This window comes from Nannospalax galili, unplaced genomic scaffold (genome assembly GCF_000622305.1).
Source record: "Nannospalax galili isolate Female #2095 unplaced genomic scaffold, S.galili_v1.0 scaffold126, whole genome shotgun sequence".
Lineage (NCBI taxonomy): Eukaryota > Metazoa > Chordata > Mammalia > Rodentia > Spalacidae > Nannospalax > Nannospalax galili.
This window is the reverse complement of record NW_008355275.1, coordinates 417,890-438,979: the sequence shown is the minus strand read 5'-3', so window position 1 is coordinate 438,979 and position 21,090 is coordinate 417,890. Positions and strand designations below refer to the sequence as shown.

The following is a 21,090-nucleotide window of genomic DNA, read 5'->3' as shown; positions in this document are numbered from 1 at the left end:
ATTTTTTTTTAAGATTTTATGTGCTTGAGTATTATGCCTGCGTGTGTGTAAGTGCACCCATGTCGTGTCCTGCCTGCAGAGGACAGAAGAGAGCATCAGGTCCCCTGGAACTGGAGTTATGGACAGTTGTTAGCCACCATGTAGGTGCTGGGATTCGAACCTAGGTCTTCTGCAAGAACAACCAGTGCTCTTAACTGCTGAGCCATCTCTCCAGCCCCCTGAGGCCTTATTTTTAAAACTTCTGATAAGTGAGCTGATGAATAAGAGAACCAAGACTTCAAAGTCAGGATACTGGCAATTTTCTCGGTGTTCCAGAAGGTTATTCAATGATTACTGGTTTAAACAAACAGCAGTGTTCTGTTGCTGGTACTTTCATTTTTAAGGCAGATGATGTTAAATCTATTTGCACATCCCACACTATACAGGCAGTTGAAAGAAATCAAATCCCATCTCTCCACTCCTACATGTAGATCATTTTATTGTAAAAATGTAAGCAAGTACAAAGCAACCTGTTGTGAAATTACTGTGTATAAGCATAAACATAATTTCATGTGAAAAAAAAGAGGATCTGATCAATTACACAGGAATAAACACGAAGCTTCAAGGAGCTAAAGTTATTTTTGGAAGATACTGGTATATGGTTTTTCTTATAAGAACATTAGAAAAATAAAAATTTCTGAGTTGGCCATCTTTAACTTCTCTTCCTATAGAATTATAGCCATGTTCTTATTATATAACAGGCCACAAGGTAACACAGGAACATACTAATCTCACCAAAAGTTTGTTCTTATCCAATAAAATCATGTTCCTGGCTAGAAACCTTCCTTCAAGTTATTTTAAACAAACAGTCCAACCAAGTGTCACATGTGGATCTGTGTTTCTGTTAAATGATTGCTAAGCCCTAACCTTTATTTCCCACCTTAGGAAACAACATTAAAAGCATTGCTACGTTAGTCACTCTAGAAATCTGCATTATCGTTGTAAAGACATTAGCTTGCGTTTGGAGAATCTTCCATTCAGCGGTGTGAATACAGAGGAACCTTGGGCTCTGCTTCATGAGAAGACCTCTCCTCTCTGGAGGACCAGGCTCCAGGCCTCACAGGTTAGCCTTCTCCTTTGCAGCCAGGTGAGACCCCGCCTGCATGTATGTGTGAATCGCGTTCTGTTTCAAAAGAACAAGACCAGCAGATTAACTAACTCATAGGCAGCAGTACCCAGGGATATTTATCTTCACTTTAACTTGTACCCAAATGAAATAGTAATTCAGATTTCATTTACTGTAAACAGTTTCACATTATCCGGAGCTAAAGTGGAGAGTTTGTATACTGCAGGTGAGTTGAGTTTTTTATTTCTCAAATAACAGCTGCTTGGTTGAGGTACTTGTCTCTAGAGACAATAATGCCAATGGAATCTAAACTGTCTGATCCAGCCCACCACACAATGCCACAGTCACATGGCACTGGGCTCACCTTAGGCTCGGTGTTGTATTTGTCCAGAAGAGCCTGGATGCGGGCCCCATAGTCAGGATGGACGTCACTGAAGTTCTTGACCTAGAACCAAAGAAAGAAAAATGTAAACATCTCCTCACCCTCAGCATCACTCTCCAGAGCCTCTGTCCCACCCTGCTCACTCATTTGAGTAGGAATACATTTCAATGGGAAGTAGTGCCCTGTGGCATTTAATGACGTGTATCTTGGAGGGAGACTTGGGGGTCCAGTGAAAATTCTTCCATATGTTGGCTGGGCTACCTTAGAAAGCCACTTCAACTATCTGAGCTTCAGCGTTCCCCTCTCTAAATGAGCAAGATAATTACTCCCATGTAGTACCATAAAACACAAATATTTTTTCTTCCTCCTATGGTCCTAGAACACTAATCCTGAAGCCTTTGGAATTTACTGTCTCCTGTGTGCTACTGAGATGGCTCACACGACTGGGGAGCTCCGAGATGGAGCTGGTACCAGACATAGCAAGCAGAGGATTTGAAGGTTGGGCATTCCAACCCTACTCCTGAACTTCCAGGGAAGGGAAGGGCCTGCAGAATCCAATCACTTCATAGCTGATAACCCCACCAGGCATGCCTATATAAGGAGACCTCCATGAAAGCCCCTACATGACAGTGCTTAGGGAGCTTCTGGGTGGGTAAATGCATCAAGGTGCCCGGAAGGTGGCCCAGTGAGACATGGAAACTGCAAGCCCTTCCCACACACCTAGTTTATGCATCTCTTCCATTTGGTGACTGCTGAGCTGAATTCTTTATGATGAACAGGTGATCCTAAGTGTGGTGGTCTGAATGAGTGTCCCCACAGGCTCCAAGTATTTGGACGCTTGGGCTCCAGTTCCTGGAACTGTTTGGGGAAGGTCATGGAATCTTCAAGAGGTGGGTCATGCTGGTGGAACACTAGGGACAGACTTTGGGAGTTCTTAAGCCTTGCTGAATTTCCAGTTTCTCTCTTTCTGCTTCCTGTGCCTGCTTGAAGATGTGGGTGCTTAGTTTTCTGCTCTGGCCACCTCTTGCTGGCATGCTTCCCCACCATTAAGGACTCTCCTCTGGAACTCTTCCTTCGTTTAAAAAAAAATTTTATTTATTTATTTTTATGTGTATAAGCATATTGCCTGCATGTGTGTAAGTGCACCCGTGTCAAGCAATGCCTGGAACTAGAGTTATGGTCGGTTGTTAGCTGCCATGTGGGTGCTGGGAATTGAAACTGGGTCCTCTGCAAGAGCAGCTGGTGTTCTTAATTGCTGAGCTATCTCTCCAGCCCCTAAACTCTTCCTTCTATTAGTTGCCTTGGTCATGGTATTTTATCACAGCAACAGAAAACTAACTCATACATACACAATATTTTCCTGAGTTCTGTAAGTCACCCTAGCAAATTATCAAACTTGAGAGAGGATTCTGGGAACTCTGAATATGCAGTCAGAACTTCTAGCAGATCTGGGCATCTTACTTGCCATCTAAAAATTAAAGGGGGGCTGAAGAGATGGCTCAGCAGCTAAGAACACTGACTGCTCTTGCAGGAGACCTGGTTTCAAGTCCAGGCATGCACATGGCAGCTAACAACTATCCATAACTCCAGTTCCAAGGGAGTTGACACCCTCTTCAGAACTCTGTGGTCACTACACGACATAGATATACCTCCTACAAGCAAGCAAAAGATTCATATACATAAAATAAAAAATAACAAAAAAAAATTTTTAAATAAAAATAAAAGGGGTCATATAGGGCTGATTAATTCCAAGATCTCTGTCAGAACCAACTTGAACTTAGAATACCCAGGTACCATCAGAGAGTACAAGAACCGCATAGAATATGCATCATAGAATATGATGAGAAAGATGCACATAAATGAGCTCCATGGGTTGCGTGTCAAGAGCTGATCTCACTCACAGTGAGTACTTAGCAAGTCAGAGTCCTTGTATGAACTCACAGACTGGGCACTGCCTCAATATAAAATGACATAATACTGGCATCTGCCAGGCAGCTCCATGTACTCCAGGTAGGAATTTCCAACTACAGGCTGAACCCTGGCAAACAGTGGGAGGAGATGGGGCATCAAGAGCCAACAGAAAGCCTCACAGTTTCAGTGTACGCAAGAGGAGATGCCGAGGAAGTCAGCCCGTTTTGCTACTTACAACCTGCCTTGCATACTCTCATCAATAATGAGCTAAAACTCACCCTGCCTATCTCCCAGAGCAATCACCAGACTCTCTGCTGCTTCTTGACCATGGAGCCATATCTCTAGTCCCATAGATTTTTTAAAAAATAAAATAAAATTTCAGCCTGTCTTTGGGGAACAACTCAGCTTCTCGCCCCAGAAGCAAGCTTCTAGTCTGGGTCTGAGGCCGATCACCGGGTCATGACATTGAGCCTTTGTGGACTTTTCAAACCACAAAACTGTAAACTACACTTTTTTTTTTTTTTTTTTTGGTCTTTTTTGAGACAGGGTCTCCCTGTAGCCCCAGCTGGCCTGGAACTCACCATGTAGACCAGGCTGACCTCTAACTCACAGAGATCCACCTGCCTCTGCCTCCCAAGTGCTAGGACTAAAGGCCTGCACCACCACACCCGGCCACTTCTTATTATCTAAAAAGCTTAAGCAAAACTATGGCAGAGCCACATCTTACTAGCACACACTTACTACCCAGCAAACAACTTGACTATAGCCTAGGAGAGAATTCACCTTGAACTGGCTAAATTGTTACACACTGGGAAAAAATGGCTCTGGGTAAGCAAAAGTATCACAGAAGACAGACACAGAGATAGAAAATAATCAAAAGTTCACTGGGGGTTACTGCACTGTTTAAAAAGTCCTCCTAGCTGAAGTAAACTACAAATGACCTTTTCCTTGTAAGGGTTCTCCCTCACCGCTGCACTAGCTCTCCGAACCAGCAGGTGGCACCCTTCAACTCTCCAAGATGGACTCACCGCTTTCTTCTGGATGAAAAGCTGGGCGTCTTTCAGATGACCTGCAATGTTCTCACATAAGCGCCTCCTCTGCTCTTCATTCAACACCTGCGTGTAGAATGTCCGCACCTGCTCAGCAACACAAGAAGGAGAAGAATAGAGCACACTACGTCATAACAACTCGCCCAATTGACTACTTTTGCACAATTAAAAACTTTAAGATTTAAGAATCACTGAAATTTTTCACTGAACTCTGTGTTGAATTCTTCATTTTCTGTTTTTCATTGTTGATAACAGTACATAACTGCTTTTCTTATGTGTGTGCGTATGTGCAGGTGTGTGTATGTGCATGTAGGTATGAGGGTTTGTATGTATACATGTATATGGAGGCTGGAGGCAATGTTGGTTGTCCTTCCTAAAGAGCCACACACCTAGGTTTTTGAGTCAGTCTTTCACTGGGACCTGGGGCTTGCCAATTAGGCTAGGCTGACTGGCCTCCAGTGAGCCCCAGGGACCTTCCTATCTCTGCCTCCCCAGAGCTAGAACTAAAAGCACACATGCTTTCACAAGGGCTGGGGACCGCATACAGTCCCTCACGCTTGCATGGCAAGCACTTTACCAAGTGTGTGTCTCCGCGGACCTGACAATGTCTTTGTGTAATGCTTTTCTCATCACCTCTCCCAAAGGCCTTAAGGGTTCACTGATTTACATGTTTCTGAGTTCAGAGTTTCCATATGACTCTAAATGAGACAAGAATGCAGAGTTCACTTGAGCATAGCGTAGGGAAAGGGTTCCCTTCTCAGGATTGGCTGCGCCCACCTAGAGCCCATATCCTTCCAAGCTGCATGCTCAGTCTGGTGAGTAGCTCTTTCCTGGTCCTCACCATTATGTCAAGAGACCAGTTCTAGCTCTCTGCAACCCATGAAGCCTGTGGCTTCAACTCATTCCTTGGAGGCACCTTCACATAGCACCTTCATAAGGGGAAAACCAGTTCTTATTACCTCCAGAGTTTACAGAACACATCTCCACTCACTACTGTGGCTCATTTTCATTCTTGTAACTTAAAGATAATGTTTTTATTTGAGCTTTTTGACTTTTAAAAAAATTTCATCTAGTATGTCAATGAGTGGAAGCCAGGACAGAAGCCAGGACAGAAGCCAGGACAGAAGCCAGGGAGGGAGGGAGGACAGAGGGAGGACAGAGGGAGGAAGAAAAAGAAATCTGTCACCTCAATCTACCATCTTGAACCAAAAGGGATTTTTCTCTTTTTTTACATTTATTTAGTGAGAGAGGAATGTGTATGTCATGGCACACGTGTAGGGGTCAAAAGACAACTTGCAGTTCTCTCCTACCATTCTGGAGTTTGTACTCAGGCTGTCAGGCTTGGCAGCAAGCACCTTTACCTGCTGAGCCAGCTTACCAGCACCCCTACCCCCAAAAGGAATATTTTAGAGCATTTCTAGAGGCACACTGTAGCCAGCTTGTTATGAGAGCTCATGGTCAAGTTTTTGGGAATTCTTTAAACAAGTCATTTATCTGCAGGGAAGTATGAACCTCTTCTGTGGGCATTAAAAGTTCTTCATAGTGCACATCCAACCTCACTTGCTTCTTGCACAGACACACACACAGACACACACACACACACACACACACACACACACACACACACACACACATTTTCTGTAATTTTCCTGAGATCTTAGTCATTAAGTCCTTTCCTGTTAGCTCTCCAAAGCTTTTCATCTGGCTTTCCAACGCTCTCCACAAGAGGATAGGTCTAATATGAGCAAGTCCTCTTAGGCACATCTGGAAGCACAAGTGAATCTTTTTTAAGTAAATAAATCTTCAGCTTTTTGTGTATTTCCTATGAAACTTAGAAAAAAATTTTTATTTATTTTATGTGTTATGAGTGTTTTGCCTACATATAAGTGCGCTCATATCATGCAATGCCCACAGAGGCCAGAAGAGGGCATCGGATCTCCAGGAACTGGAGTTAAGGACATTTGTTAGTCCTCCATGTGGGAGGGAACTAAACCCAGGTTCTCTAAACGTGTTCTTAACCACTGAGCCATCTCTCCAGCCACCCCTCCCCCATGAAACTTTTATCATTACACAATTATGCTTTGAAGCCTTAACACCAGTATCATGGCTGCTTAAAAGTGTGAGTCCTATGTTGTGATAAGAAAATCTCAATAAAACAAGAAAGCTCATATGGACCAAGCATGGAAGTGCCCACTTTTAATCCCACCATGCAGGAAACAAGGCAGGTGGATCTCTGTAAGATCAAGGCCATAGTGGTCTACATAGAAAGTTCCAGGCCAGCCTGGGCTACAGGAAGACACTGTCTCAAAAAGAAAAAAAAAAAAAAAGAAAGAAGAGTCATAACAGTAAAATTTAATGTGCAAGCAATGGTCTCATTAGTTAATTGGTTTTTATAAGTTGTATAAGATTGCTTCATGCCTGCATTGACCTTACACAAGCAAAGTTCTTTTGAGGGGCAGAGGCTATATTGCAATATACTTGGTATCACCTGCAACACTAAAACTAATCCAGTTAATAAACAGTACAACACTAAAACTAATACGCTAACAAACTAATACAAAAGGCTTAGGGGACCTCTTTTAAGTTCACCTAAATATGGTTTAGAACCCATAATAAAACACATACACACACAAATGCCTTTCAAACAGATATCTTTACAGTGACTTCATTTTTATATTTATGAATATTCTACTTAGACTCTACATTTTCAAACTGAAAAATTATAAATAGGTCCTAACCAAACTTAAATACTAATTTAACATAATCCTCCCACATAAGACTCTAATGACACTCCACTCTTACTCTTTTGCTGTGTGTGGACTGAGCTGCACTGGACACACATCCCTGCCCATGCACAGACCCACAGTAGCCAGTGGAAGAGCCCTTGGGGCAGCCACACATGACCAGAAACAGGATGAGCACGTGACTCAGGGTTATTGATTACAGACTGATCCAAGGCCAAGGGTACAGCGAGGGGGTGAAAAGATCGGCCAAGTCAATCTGATTCTCTCTCAAATGTGACAGAGCAGTTCCGCAAGATAGAGTAAAGGTGGTTAAAGAAAGAGAAATAAGTCATAAAGGCAAGTTAGGCCATGGCCATGACAAAGCAACAGAAGCCAGGAGGGAGAAAGAGGGAGAAAAGTGGGGAGTCACAGTGGGAGCAGATGCAAACAGCTGGAGAACAACTGGGCCACATGCCCCGAAGATCCATATGGAACCCACACAAACTCTGCTTCTTTTGTTCTGTGTTTTATAGTGCCAGGGATCCAGCACTCTACCTCTGAGCTGCATTCCCAGCCCTCTCTGGCTGTCTTGGATCTCCAGTTCTAATCCCTAGGATGTGGACAGTTCTGCTAGGATGCTTAGATTCAACAGTGCTTATGTCTTACTTGCCCATTTCTTAGATTCCCATGAGAGCACGTTTTTCCAACATCGCCAACTGTATCCCTTAAAGAAGGCTAGGGGAACTGAGATGAATTTCTATATCTGGAATGGAAAGGGCAACATAACACAATTCTTTGACTCCAGTCAATAAAGAGCATGATTTACTATCTGGGCTAAATCTTCCCTAGCTTCAATTCCATATACATTAGACACCTTAAGGGGGGCGGGATGCCCATTGTAGGTGCATGCCTCTAATTCCAGCACTTGAGAAGCAGAGACAAGCAGATCTGTGAGTTCTAGATCAGCCAGGGCTACACAGTGAGACCCTGTCTGAAAAAAAGAAGGGGGGATATGCTGAGTGGAGGGAACCTCAGTTGAATTTCCTCTATTGAATTGGCCTGTGGCTATGCCTGTGGGGCATTTTCTTGATTGTTGAATGATGTGGGCGGGCCCAGCTCACTGTGGGTGGTACCACTCCTGGGCAGGTGGGGCCTGTGTTATATAGGAAAGAAGGCTGAACAAGGGCTAAAGGAGTAAGCTGGTTAGCACTATTTCTCCAGATTCCTTCCTGAGTTCCTGCCTTGGTTACCTCTGATGATAGACTGTACTTATAAGCCAAATAAATCCTTTCCTCCCCAGGTTGGTTTTGATTCAGTGTTTTTATCTCAGCCATGGAGAAGCAAACTAGAAGGGGGGACAAGAGGCACATACATTAGACAAGCACCAGCAAGTGCTCTCTACAGCAAAGAAGTAATTACCTGAGTGACATTATCCTCATTCGCACTGTTGAAGCGCTTCACATCCATGGAGCACTTGGCACTGTGCTCCAGGGCAAAGGGCTGCTGCTCTGGAGCACTAAAGCTGTTGGGGTAGTAGTTTGGAGCACCACCTTTAAAGAGAAGCACAGATCTGCTTAGAGAGATGAAAAAAAAAAATTAAACAAGTCTATAAATCATCAGTGTAGGCAGTAAGCTCCCGCAGTAATCAAATACACATCAGACATGGGGTATACACACCACACACTGGGAAGCTATAGGCTCAGACTGTGAGGCCCTCTTTAAATGCTCATCTAGGCCCCCATTCTGAGTTCAAATAAAGAGATCTCAAAGGCCATGTCAACACTTCAAAGGTCCTTGGCTACAAAGTCTCCTGGGGCTTACCTATACCAGGAAGAATCTTAAAACATTTGATTTGGTCTCCATTGAGATCAGACCCAAAAACGTTTCAAATTTGACAGTTTCATTTGGATGTGGGCTTCACTGAATCCCCACTGTCAGGTGTAACCTGGGAATTGTGGCCCCATTTGTCCATCTAGAGATCAAATCTGAAGTTCTGAGACATTGACAGCTGCTGCGTGGTCACCCAGAGCTTAGTGGTAGAGGCAGAATTGGAACTCTGCCTTTCTTTCTGTCACTTGTAGCCCAGTATAACCACTACTTTCATCACAGAACTTGACTGTTGCTTATGCGTTTTTAAGATTCTTTTATATTGCCCCAAAAAAGAGGTAAAAAAGGAAGTTTTTTTAAAAATTACATTTGGGGCTGGAGAGATAGCTCAGTGGTTAAGAGCACTGGCTGCTCTTGCAGAAGACCTGGGTTCAGTTCCCAGCACCTACATGGCGGCTAACCATCTGTAACTCCAGTCTGGGGGCAGGGAGGGGGGTGCGACACCCTCTTCTGGCCTCCACAGGCATTGGATGCCCAGTGTACATATACATACATGCAAGCAAAACACTCATACATATACAAAAATTAAACATTTTTAATTGATATTTATAATATCACTCATTTATCTGGACCTACCAAAAAAACAGTGACAAATATAATTGAAATATTCTTTATGACTTCTGGGCTAAATTATCAAATTTTCTTTTTCTCATTTTGGTGTACTTACTTTCCAAACTATACCCTGCTTTGGCTGATATTAAAAGAAGTCTGACTTATCAGAGGCCACACTGTCTGCCAGGAGTGGCCTGAAAACATAGGAAATGGCTTATCCAAATCAGCCTGTGGCTGGAATGCTACCTGGCCTTCTGCCAGGACAGATGATCCACAGCAGATAATTAAAAGAAGCCTCCTATCACACTCATCAAGGCACCAAAGGCCTGTGCAGGGGAGGACAGCCCTACATCATTAGGGAGATCAATTATTCACTCAAGAAATGGGACCTGGGGCAGCCATGTGCGTATGAAAAGCACAGTGTTCCAACAGCCAGCCACCACAATGTCTCTGTAGTAAGAATTCACTTTTTGAAATGTGCGTGCCTCTTTGAGTATTTTCAAGTTCTATTTCCAAATAAGCTCTGACCTTCACCCAAAAGTGGGAGTTTTCTTTAAGGCATTGACTACTGGGAACAATTAAGCTCTTTCATGGGACTTCAAGAGCATGGCCCAAATGCTCTCTAAAATTAAGCAGAGCATGTCAAAATAGATCTTTGAAGCAGCTTTTTCATAAGAATAAGGCTGGGGTGTAAACATGAGGCAATTGGCTATAAATAAACTCAAAATAAACATGACCCTCTGTGCTAGCCACAGCTGCAACAACAAAAGGACCAAAAAATAAGAAGAAAAAATCAGAAACAGGAGAATGAGAACGCAGAACGCAGACACAGGGAATACCCACGATTTCAGGCAAAAACAACAGTGCATGCCTAGTATAAACCTAAGGGGGCAGAAATACTGCAACCACTCAACAGAGTTTGTTAGAAAGCTTACACACTTACTAAATACAGAAGAGAAGGCTTAGGAATAACTACAATATGAGCAAGTACAAAATGGCATACACAAAATGATCAGGTATGTAAAAATAGTCACCAAAAAGAATGGCAAGAAATACAGAAAGATGCAGTCATCATGGCCTTTGGGTGTTGGAACAGTTAGTGGATTTTTGTTCTCTATTTTCCAAATTCCCTTTAGGGTACATGTATTCTCTATTTTGTGTGTGTCTTTTTGAGGCAGGGTCTCCCTATAACCTGCTATGTAGACCAGGCTGGCCTCAAACTCACAGAGCTCTACCTGCCTCCCAAGTGTTGGAATTAAAGGCATGCACCTTACATGTATTCTTTTTATCATACGAGTATCATACCATGTGCAAAACATTTTGCTTTAATACAGACACCTATGACTATAAATACTATAACTATAAACACTATGACTATAAACACTATAAATATTATGACTATAAACAGTATCAATCAAACTTTGGACGAGATCTATTTCGGAAGCCAACCACTGATCCATGGACCCTAAGCAGGAAATTAAAAAACTAAGATCTTTATTAAACCGTGGACTATTATAAGAGGAAACATTAATCAAGCATCCTGCTTGGCTAATCAGAATAAAAAATTAAACCTAGAGGCTGTTTTGTACAGGGCACAAAAAAAGTAAAGGGGAAAAAAAATCATATACTTGACAAACGAGCTCCAAAATACCAAAAATACAGCACCTCAGCAGCTGATTTACATAATTTCAACCATAGTCTCTTAAGAGAAGCGCACGGAAGAGAATCCCTTGATTTCCTTTACCTCCCCTCCTCGCCCCTCACTAGCCCAACCTTCCCTTCCACATTCTAGCCAGACCTGCTCCTCCTGGCCCCAGCACTGCTGCAGAAAGTCAAAGGGATGTGCTCTGGGCCTTCACATTCCTAAGGCCTAGGCCCTGGTGCATGAAGTGAACATTTTGAGCATTTTGTAACCTAGGTTGGATGCACCATTACAGCCACTGTGTGAGACCTTTCACCTAGGCTTCGACTGTGGGATAGTCACCAAGGGCACTCTCAAGTGGGAATTTCCAAGAAAGTATATAAAATAGACAGCCACCAGGAGAGACGGTTGGCAGTTCAAAACTTTACTATTGGGCAAAAGGTCTTGGGTGACTGGCAGCACCTGCAGGGCATGTCGCAGGGCAGGAGGCCCCACAGGGCGAGCTTGAGAACCAGTGGCCTGACATCCCACCTCATCCAAACCCCATGCTCTCTGCCTTCACAAGGAGCCAAACGTGTCCAGGCCTACCCTGATTGTCCTGCATGCACATGGGGCCATCACGCTGGTAGTTGGCCACTCGAGCTCGGTAGGGACAGTTCACTGGTATCTGCAGATAGTTGGGTCCCAGGCGGTGGCGGTGAGTGTCAGGATAGGCAAAAAGGCGGCCCTTCAGTAACACACACAGTAGACATCAGGGACATTTATGTATGAAACATCATTCACAGTACATGGTTACTACAAAACTCTAGTCCCTCTCCAAAGAGCCAAGACTCTTCTCACTTAGGAAGTGTGTTCTGCCTAAATGAATCATCCCTAATCTTCCAAGCCATCTGGGCAACCACTAACTTCACATCTGTCCTATATAATAGTGCTGACCCGCCCCTCTCCCCCAGTGACATTCTATGGTCTTGGCTCAGTATTTCACACTCCAACTCCCAAGAATTCTGAATTAATTCTACATCTCTCCAATGCTCCACTCTAGGGGAAGAACCATGCATTTGCTCTTAAAAAGCAGCACATTTCTACAAAGCCAGCTGTGTGGAAATTCTTCAAAGAAAGGCCTTTCATGCATGGTGAATTACCTCAGATATAATTTGAGCTCTGAGACTTATTAACTTAAGCAAAGTAGCACAAAGACAAAGCTGTGGAACTTCTGACCCTCCAATGACTCTAAGACTAACTTAGATATGCAAATGAGGTCTCCTATCAACCAAGGAAAGATGATCCAGGCCTTCACATTTCTTTCAGCTCAAAGTTTTAGGATTAACTCTGTGCTAATAGTAATATCCAATTATTGAAAAATTCTCATACAAAGTTTACTCTATAAGCAATTCTTTCATTGACTTGATCATTGCTTTGACTATTAAAAACTATTCTTATGTTCCTAATAAGAAATAATTTTTAAAAACAAGGTTAAAAAAAATAGAAAGGAGACTCTGAGAGGGAAGGAAGAGATTTTAAAGTAGGGAGAACAGAGAGGGTAATGGAATACATGTGACAGGAAAGCTGAATTGGAGGACCACAAAGTGGGGGAGGACAGATAATGGAGGGCAGTAGGGGAAGGGGACCGATAAACACCAAGTACAATAACAATACATGTATGAAAATGTCAGAATAAAACTCATTAATTTGTATGCCAACTTAAAATTCATTTAAAATGTTTAAAGGAACATTTAAAAATGAAAAATAAATACCAAGGTAAAGAAGGCAAATGAAGCAACGATTTTGTGCCAAATCACATCAACATGTTCTGCCAACATCATGGCTAAATGACCCTTCTTCCTATAACCATCCCAAATCATCTAGGGAACATTTAGATGGCTAGCCATGTAGGTGTAACTACATTGCAGCAATAGTCAGAAGCTGGTTGCCTCCTCATGTTCCAGCACCATCGACAAGCTACAAGATACGATGGAGCCACCGCAGCTCCTGGATGGGTCCTCTATCACCCTGTTCTGGTTTGGTCACCTTATATTTAGCATGCAAGCCAACCTCATCTATGGGTGGAGACACACATAGGGTAGAAAATGGGCATGGAGAACCCACACCCTGACACCAACTTGAATGGAGGGAGACCTTACTCAAAGCTTTATTCCTTACACATTGCTCTGCCTGGCAGAACAGTCCGTCCCCACTCAAGTAACCACTCAATTCCTTTTCAGATTTGGGAGCAAAGAAAGGCTGTACTGCATAGCCATGAACTCAGGCCACTCTGTTTCCTGTATCATACTAGCGTTGCCCATATCGTGGTAGCCTGGCTTGCCATGTTGGATAAAGTCTTAAAATTTATTAACATGACCATGTCAAAAAACAATGGACACTGTCCATTAACACAGAAATGCAACTGCCTAAGCCACAGTCTTCTTCTTTTGGGGAATAACTACAGCCCTCCTAACTGGCTCTCTGCCCCAATAGTTCCATTAAAGAATCTCCCTAAAGCCTCCTCGGATTGCATTCTTTACCCATTCAAACAACCTTCGACAATCCCTCAGTGTCACCAAATAGCTAAATAAGCCCAGGGGTCCATCCCCTACTGCATGGCTCCTCATGTGCTCCATGGAATTAGAATACAGGGTACTAAACGCCCGGAGGAGTTATGGCAAAAGCTAGGCTAGGTACAATACCCTGATGAGATGTATGAGAGCTCTTTCAAACACTCTTTTAAAAACGCATTTAAAAACACTATAACAAAGCCAGATGTAGGAGCACACACCTTTAATCCCAGTACTCAGAGGCTGAGGCAGAGGCAGGCAGATCTCTGTGAGGTCCAGGCCAGGCTGATCTACATAGAGAGTTCCAGGCCAGTTAGTGCTACTAGGGAGACCCTATCTCAAAAAAAAAAAAAAATCAAGCAAAGATTACAACGAAAGCATAATAAATTTAAAATACACATATTTGTTAGAACTAAAATTAGTGCTAATAGAAATTACATAATTAATATCCTTATATCATCTTTCTTCAAGATTTTCTTTCCCACAGTTTCAATACATGCTATACATTCTTTCTTTTCCTTTTTTTTTTTTGTTTGTTTGTTTGTTTTTGAGACAGCATCTTGCTATGTAGCCAAGGTTAGCCTTGAATGCAAGTGCTTCCTGCCTTAGCCTCCTCAGTACTGGGATTATAGGCATGCTCACTATTCCTGGCTTACATCTGTCTTTTGCTGTACAGAGTATGTATTTGCTATGTGGTGTTTTAGTATAGGCTTAGCACTCCATTTGAATCTTCAGGGCTTGTGCGACTGTGTGATTTGGGTCGCTGTCTGCCTCTGAGTCTCACTGTGGTCCCAAAGACCAATGGTGAAATGGATTCTTGTGAAGACTTTGAATTATCTTTTACTCCTCAATCTACTTCCTCAGTACCAGGATTATACAGGCTGATCTCTGTCCATGACAATTTCATGCCTTGGTGAACCCTGCTAGTCCCACCATCTCACTGTTCAGGTCTCTTCCTGCCACCAAACAGGAAAGGCTGGGGCCCAGGGTCACATGTCTCAACTTCCTCTAGTCCCCAGTGTCAACATAAGTAAATGTGTCTGCTTACAATCTGAAATCCACTCAGTTCCCTTTCCCATCCCCAACCCCTTATATTTTTAAAGATGTATTTATTTTTATGTATATGAGTGTTTTGCCTACATGTACGCATAGGTACCATATACATGCCTAGTGCTCATGGAAGCCAGAAGAGGGTGTTGGATCCCCTGGAACTACAACTACAGATGGTTATGAGTCACCATGTGGGTTCTAGGAACTAAACCCAGATCCTCTGCAAGAGCAGTAAGTGCTCTTAATTGCTAAGCCATCACTCTAGCCACCATGAGTCTTACTATTTATTACAGAGAGGAATGATTCTACTTGATAGCTACCAGGTCTTATTTCTCAAACAAACAAACAAACAAACAAACAAACAAACAAAAACCCTGAAGAATCCTTCTTTCTAGAATGAACAGTTGTACAAACATCCAGTATTTAAAGGCACCTCTAACACATTCTCAGTGAACCTGTCCACACTCCATTCCTCTCATTCAGGCAGTGACTATGAAGTTTAAACATTCACAACATAGCCCACCTTTGTGCCCATTCTCATGTCTCTCTCCTGTCCCACATCACCTGTGGAAAATTGGGATCCTCCCCAGCCTTCACAGTCTATCTCAAATGCTATCTTGTTCCTGGCACTTTGCTAGTGACTTCCTGTCACATACATTTCGGATCCACCACAGTACCCTCTGTCTTACACTATGTTATGTAGTGTTTCACAGTATCAGACCCAGCAGGGAGGTGATCAATTGGTATTAGTTAACTGGAGCCAAAAACTAATAAAAAACTTACTTTCTTAAAAAGTATAAGATGTTCCCAATGTCAGAGAGAGAGAGAGAGAGAGAGAGAGAGAGAGAGAGAGAGAAAGAAAGAATATCTTAGCTTGCCTTCCATGGAGTCTGATATTTGCCTGGAATTAGAACTTACATAAGTAATAACCTTTGGTTTCTGTGGTTTGATCTAAGGTCTAACCTTTAACCTTTGTTTCATGCTCATAGTCTAAAAACACAAAAGACTGGTTTGCAAAATAATTATTAAGCCAATTATTTTCCTAGTGATTTCAGATCCAAAGTAGAATTTTCACTCTTTGAACTCTGGGCAGAGGACACTGGAAGGCGATTTAAAGCTTGCTGAATGCCCAGCACTTCAAAACTATTCCCCTGCCATTCATCACCAGTGTCACAAAATCAGGCTAATAAAAATCATTCATGGATCTGTTTTCAAAGATGGAAAAAATGCAAGCACCACCTTGGATTAGCAATGGGATAAAGTTATATGTCAAAGGTGCTATAATCATTAATTATATCTTTATAGGCTAAGCTAACCCATGTTTATTTTTCTAAAAAACTAAGACATTGCTACTATATCTTTTTTTCAGAAATCAAGTGTTCACATCTTCAAATATTAAGGATTTACTATGGATCTTGGTATATAATTGGTTTATTCAAGAGTACCCACCCAAGGATGTTTTGTCCCAGTGAGTCCCACAAGGCCTTAAGCACCTGGGCTAAATTTTAAATGAATGTTTTACTAATTCATCATATAAAGAACATAACAAATCACATACTGTGTGCATCTATGTGTATCTACACAGATACCTGCCTTAGAACATCCCAACCCACTAGGCTTACCTGGAGCATTTTGTCAGGGCTGGGTTCAATGCCAGGGGGCATGTTGCTTGGGTCAAAAGCCATTTGTTCAACCTCAGCAAAGTAATTAAGTGGGTTTCGGTTTAAGACCAGTTTGCCGACTGGGATAAGAGGGTAGTCCTTGTGAGGCCAGACCTGAAAATAATGTCATATTCACAATTACCAGATAATCAACCGAGGAAATTAAATGTACCCATAAAAATACCAACTTTCAAACAGGGTGTGGTAGCCCACACCTTTAATCCAAGCACTGGGGAGGCAAAAGCAGGTGGATTTCTGTGAGATTGAGGCCAACCTGGTCTACATCAAGTTCCAGGCCAGCTCGGGCTACAGGGAGAATCTGCCTCAAAAAAAAGCTTTCATATAACCAAACCAGTGATGACAATTTTTAATCCAATAAAAATATGATAAGAAATTCAGATGATTGTGTTATTTGTTAGAAATAGTAATGGTAAATACTGACACTTGCACAGGACTAAAGTACAAAGCTTTCCAAAGATCCTTCCCTGTTAATTAACAACACAAGAAGCCACTATGGTGAACTTCACACAAGTAACCAAAGTGAGGCACTGGCAGGTACTCAGGGTAGGTGTGGGGATCCTGCAGAGCCCCAACCTCTTATCTATGGAGTCCCCATCACTGTGAAGGCTTGGCTATATGTTTTTTCTTAATTAGGTAAGAAGATATAGAAGAAAACAATACAGTTGTTGCTGACTTACCTTGGTAAGATCAAATGGATTAAATGGGAAAGTTTCTGCCTCCTTAAATGTCATGACTTGGATGTAGAAAGTCCAGGACGGGTAGTTGCCTTTAGCAATGGCATTGAAAAGATCTCGGAGGCCGTAGTCTGGATCTACCTGGGAAAGTCTTCCTGCCTCTTCAACAGACAAGTTTTTGATGCCCTGGTCAGTCTACAAAGTGAAAGAAGGAAATTCAGACTCACACTTATTGAGAGGGTCTCAAAACAATCAGCAGTTCATTAAAGAGTTATGGGGACCATAACTCAGACTGAAGTTTCTTAATAACAATGCTTCTGTTATTCAAAGCTGATACTAATGAATTTGATATTCAGAAATTCTACTCATCAAGAGAATTTTTTCACATTTTTCATATTTAAAATCATTCCTCTCTTTCCCTATATAGTCTGTATTATTTGAATTAAAAATTTAAACAAAACACTTGAGTTCCACTTAAAAAATTTTATGACATTATGTATTTATTTGAGGGGGTGACATTTGCATGCCACAGTGCTTGGGTGGAGGTCAGAGGACAACTTGCTTACAGGGGTCAGTTCTCTCCTTTTACCATATGGGTCCCAGGGATCAAATTCAGGTTGTCAGGCTTAGTGACAAGCATATAACCCACTGAGTCATCTCAATGGCCTTCATGTTACTTTATAAATCATTTTTTAAAAGTCAAAATAAGAAAAAGATTAATAAACTTAGACATTTTAAAACTTGGAATTTATTTAACTTACATAAAAACAACAAAAGTTATGCATATTAATGGGGTGACACCACTTCTTTATGGCAAAACATCCCAATCCCTTCTTTCAGCCTTTTGAGGTCTGTAGTGCACAGTCACTATCTAGTGTCACCATCCATCAACAGTACACTCAAACTCGCACCTCTCTAGCTGTGGCCCAGGACCCACCAATCGGCCTTTCCCCTCCAGCCCCTACTCTCCATGGCCTCTGACAGCCATCGTTCTACACTCATCCTCTATGAAATCAACTTTTTCATATTCTGCAGATGAGAGAGAGCATGCAGCATCTGTCTTGATAGGCCTGGCTTGTTCCATTGATCACAATGATCCTCAGCTCCATCATGCTGTCACACTGACAAGGGTTTCTTTTTTCTTTCTTTCTTTTTTATGGCTAAACAACAGTCCATTGTATCTTGCTTTCTTACTCCATCAGTTGATGGACACTTAGGTTATTTCCATTTTCTGGCTATTGTGAACACTGCTTCCATAAACACAAGGATGCAGATGTCTCTTAGACATACTGATTTTAGTTGCTTGAGATATATACCCAGAAATGCTGGAAATAATTTCATTACCATCTCAAATCAATTACTTGAAATTGTGATCAGCTAATAATCCTCCATCCCATTCACTTCCTTTTATTTCATTTTATCTTTATGTGTATGAGTGTTGTGTTTGCATGTATTGAAGTGCACCACATGAATGTAGTGACCGTGGAGGCCAGAAGAGGGCATAGGATGCCCAGGAACTGGAATTAAGGACAGGAGTTAGCTGCCATGTAAATGCTGGGAACCAAACCCAGGTCCTCTGTAAGAGCTGCCAGTGCTCTTAGCCCCTGAACCATCTCTCCAGTCCCTTCCTTTTATTTTATTTTTTAAGGAATTATAGAATCAGAGTTCACAGAGCTAAAAAGAACTTCAGTGTAACCACTCTGAACTAGTTCTCTATATGCAGGCACAATTAACATCCTGCCTTTCCAAACAAGCCAATAAAATCCAAAGGTACTGTGTCACTTTCCTCAGTGCTCCCATCACCAGAGTCCTCCTCTTCAACTGACTGATCATGCACCTTATCCTGAAAGACTCCAGAAGCCATGTGCCATGGAAACATTTTCTTAGCAAAATCAACTCTGGAAGGGGCCAGAAAGGAAGCCGCCTTCGGGATTAAAAAATGAAGGCCACTGTCTGTAGGTAATCCAGTGAACTAAAACATTCAATTAAGCAATAATAGTGCAAAAATTTTCTGATTTTAGCTGAATCCCCTGGTTTTAGGTAGAATAAGCTAGATATATCTATCAGCCTACCTCAGGATCCTCTGCTGAACAAACTCATAAGTAATCTCGTCATTCTAGGTCTGTGAACAGTTAGGAGAAGCATCCCAACTTTACATGAGAAGAACTAACAATATGCCCAATGTCATGGTTATCCAGGACAGTCAAGATCTGAGTTCAACTGTCCTAACTCCAAAACTACTGTCTAGATTGGGTATCCCCCAAAGTCACCCAGTCTTGCTCTAAATCACCTTAAACAGCTCCTTTTGTCAATAATAAATCAAGGGGTTAACTGTTTCTTAGTACAAATATAAAGGAAGGGGACAATTTTCCTACTGAAAACACCTGAACAACTTGCTCTGATAAACATGATGGAAGGAAGTAGGGCTTCTGGATGACATTAAAAGGGAGAGTTGTTGAGTCTGGGTTGTACAGGCCTGAAATCCCAGCTACTCAGGAGGCTGAGGCAGGAGGCAAGTTCAACGTCTACCTGGGCTACAGAGTAAGTTCAAAGTTGGCTTGGGTAACTTAGTTAGGCCCTGTCTCAAAATACAGAATACAAAGAGTGCTGGGGATGCAGTTCAGTGCCTAGAATGAGTAAGGGTCTTGGTTCAGTTCCAGTACCACAAATACACAAAAAGGGAGACTGCATTTGTCACAAGCCCACTTCCTTCTTCCTATTTTAGCAGTAATATTTGGAAACAGAAGTTCTCAAGCTTCTATTTTTAATCCCTTGAGGTTCTTTAAGAATACTGCTAACCCTCTCAAATTCACTGGTAATATAGTTTATTATAATGTAAGCCAAGGTTATAGAAAGATAGCAGCCATTGCTCTTCCTCTAGACACATGTAAAGTGACCAAGGACTGACTACACACAGTTCTAATTGAGTGGCCTGAATTTGTCCACCAGAGCAGTGGCCACAAAGTATTCATAGGGCTAATCAACTACACCAACTCTTTGTACCCTGAGTGGAGGCAAAGGTACAGTGGGAGAAGCAAGAAGAGACGTTTAGTAGGCAGAAGAGCCTTGTACCCTCTGCCCTGAGAAGTGTACCTTATAATGGAATTTGCAGTAAACTGCCTCTCCATTTGCGTTAACCAGCTTGAAAGTGTGGGATCCATATCCATTCATGTGCCGATGTCCATCTGGAATCCCTCGATCGCTGAACAAAAAAGAAACCTAAAAAACAGAAATGGAGAGCCTAAAGTCCTTGGATTTAAATCAAAATATACAAAGTTCATGGCATGGAACATACCCATTAATTTCCCATGGGAAGAGCTACTTTTAGTTCATCTACAGAAAATGACAAAAATTTTAAAGTATGAGGATGCATAAATTAGTAATGTCATCAGAAAATTCTATACTAATACAAATCTGAAAAGTAGCCTAAGCCATTGTTCAAACTTTATTTTAATACCAAATAGTTTGGTGTTACTTTATTCTCATTTCCCTAATACATAGCTTTACCTCAAATTAGACTTTTTTTTTTTTTCTTTCTTTTGAGGCAAGATCTCCCGGAAGCCCCAAGCTGGTCTACAACTTGCCACATAGACCAGGCTGTCCTCAGTCTCACAGAGATCCACCTGCCTCTGCTTCCTGAGTGCTGAGATTAAAGGTGTGTACCACCACATCTGGTTTATAGATTTTAATTGTTAAGACTGCTAAATACAAATTGATCAGTTTCCAGCCATTTAACATTACCACTTAAGCCTATGAATGAAGATAAAAATCAGTCACTCTAAAACTCTTTATGAGCAAGAAATCTGAAGACTTATCCCTGAAAGACAGCCAAGAATCAATTCCAATAAACAACCAAAACTGCAAAAATACATTATAAGGCC

At 41.9% G+C, this 21,090-nt stretch overlaps 1 protein-coding gene across 1 annotated transcript in view; it reads right to left on the bottom strand.

The window, feature by feature from the left end:
* Window positions 1–453: 453 nt before the first annotated feature.
* Cat (catalase) overlaps window positions 454–21,090 on the bottom strand; it is a 41,375-nt gene continuing 20,738 nt past the window's right edge. Inside the window, exons 6-13 of the mRNA XM_008852360.3 lie at window positions 20,303–20,428; window positions 17,213–17,404; window positions 16,476–16,628; window positions 11,840–11,978; window positions 8,590–8,720; window positions 4,427–4,534; window positions 1,470–1,550; window positions 454–1,162 (exon numbers count right to left, since the gene is read on the bottom strand). Of these exons, the coding sequence (XP_008850582.1) occupies window positions 1,097–1,162; window positions 1,470–1,550; window positions 4,427–4,534; window positions 8,590–8,720; window positions 11,840–11,978; window positions 16,476–16,628; window positions 17,213–17,404; window positions 20,303–20,428 (996 nt within the window). The 3' untranslated portion in view covers window positions 454–1,096. The remainder of the gene's footprint in view (window positions 1,163–1,469; window positions 1,551–4,426; window positions 4,535–8,589; window positions 8,721–11,839; window positions 11,979–16,475; window positions 16,629–17,212; window positions 17,405–20,302; window positions 20,429–21,090) is intronic.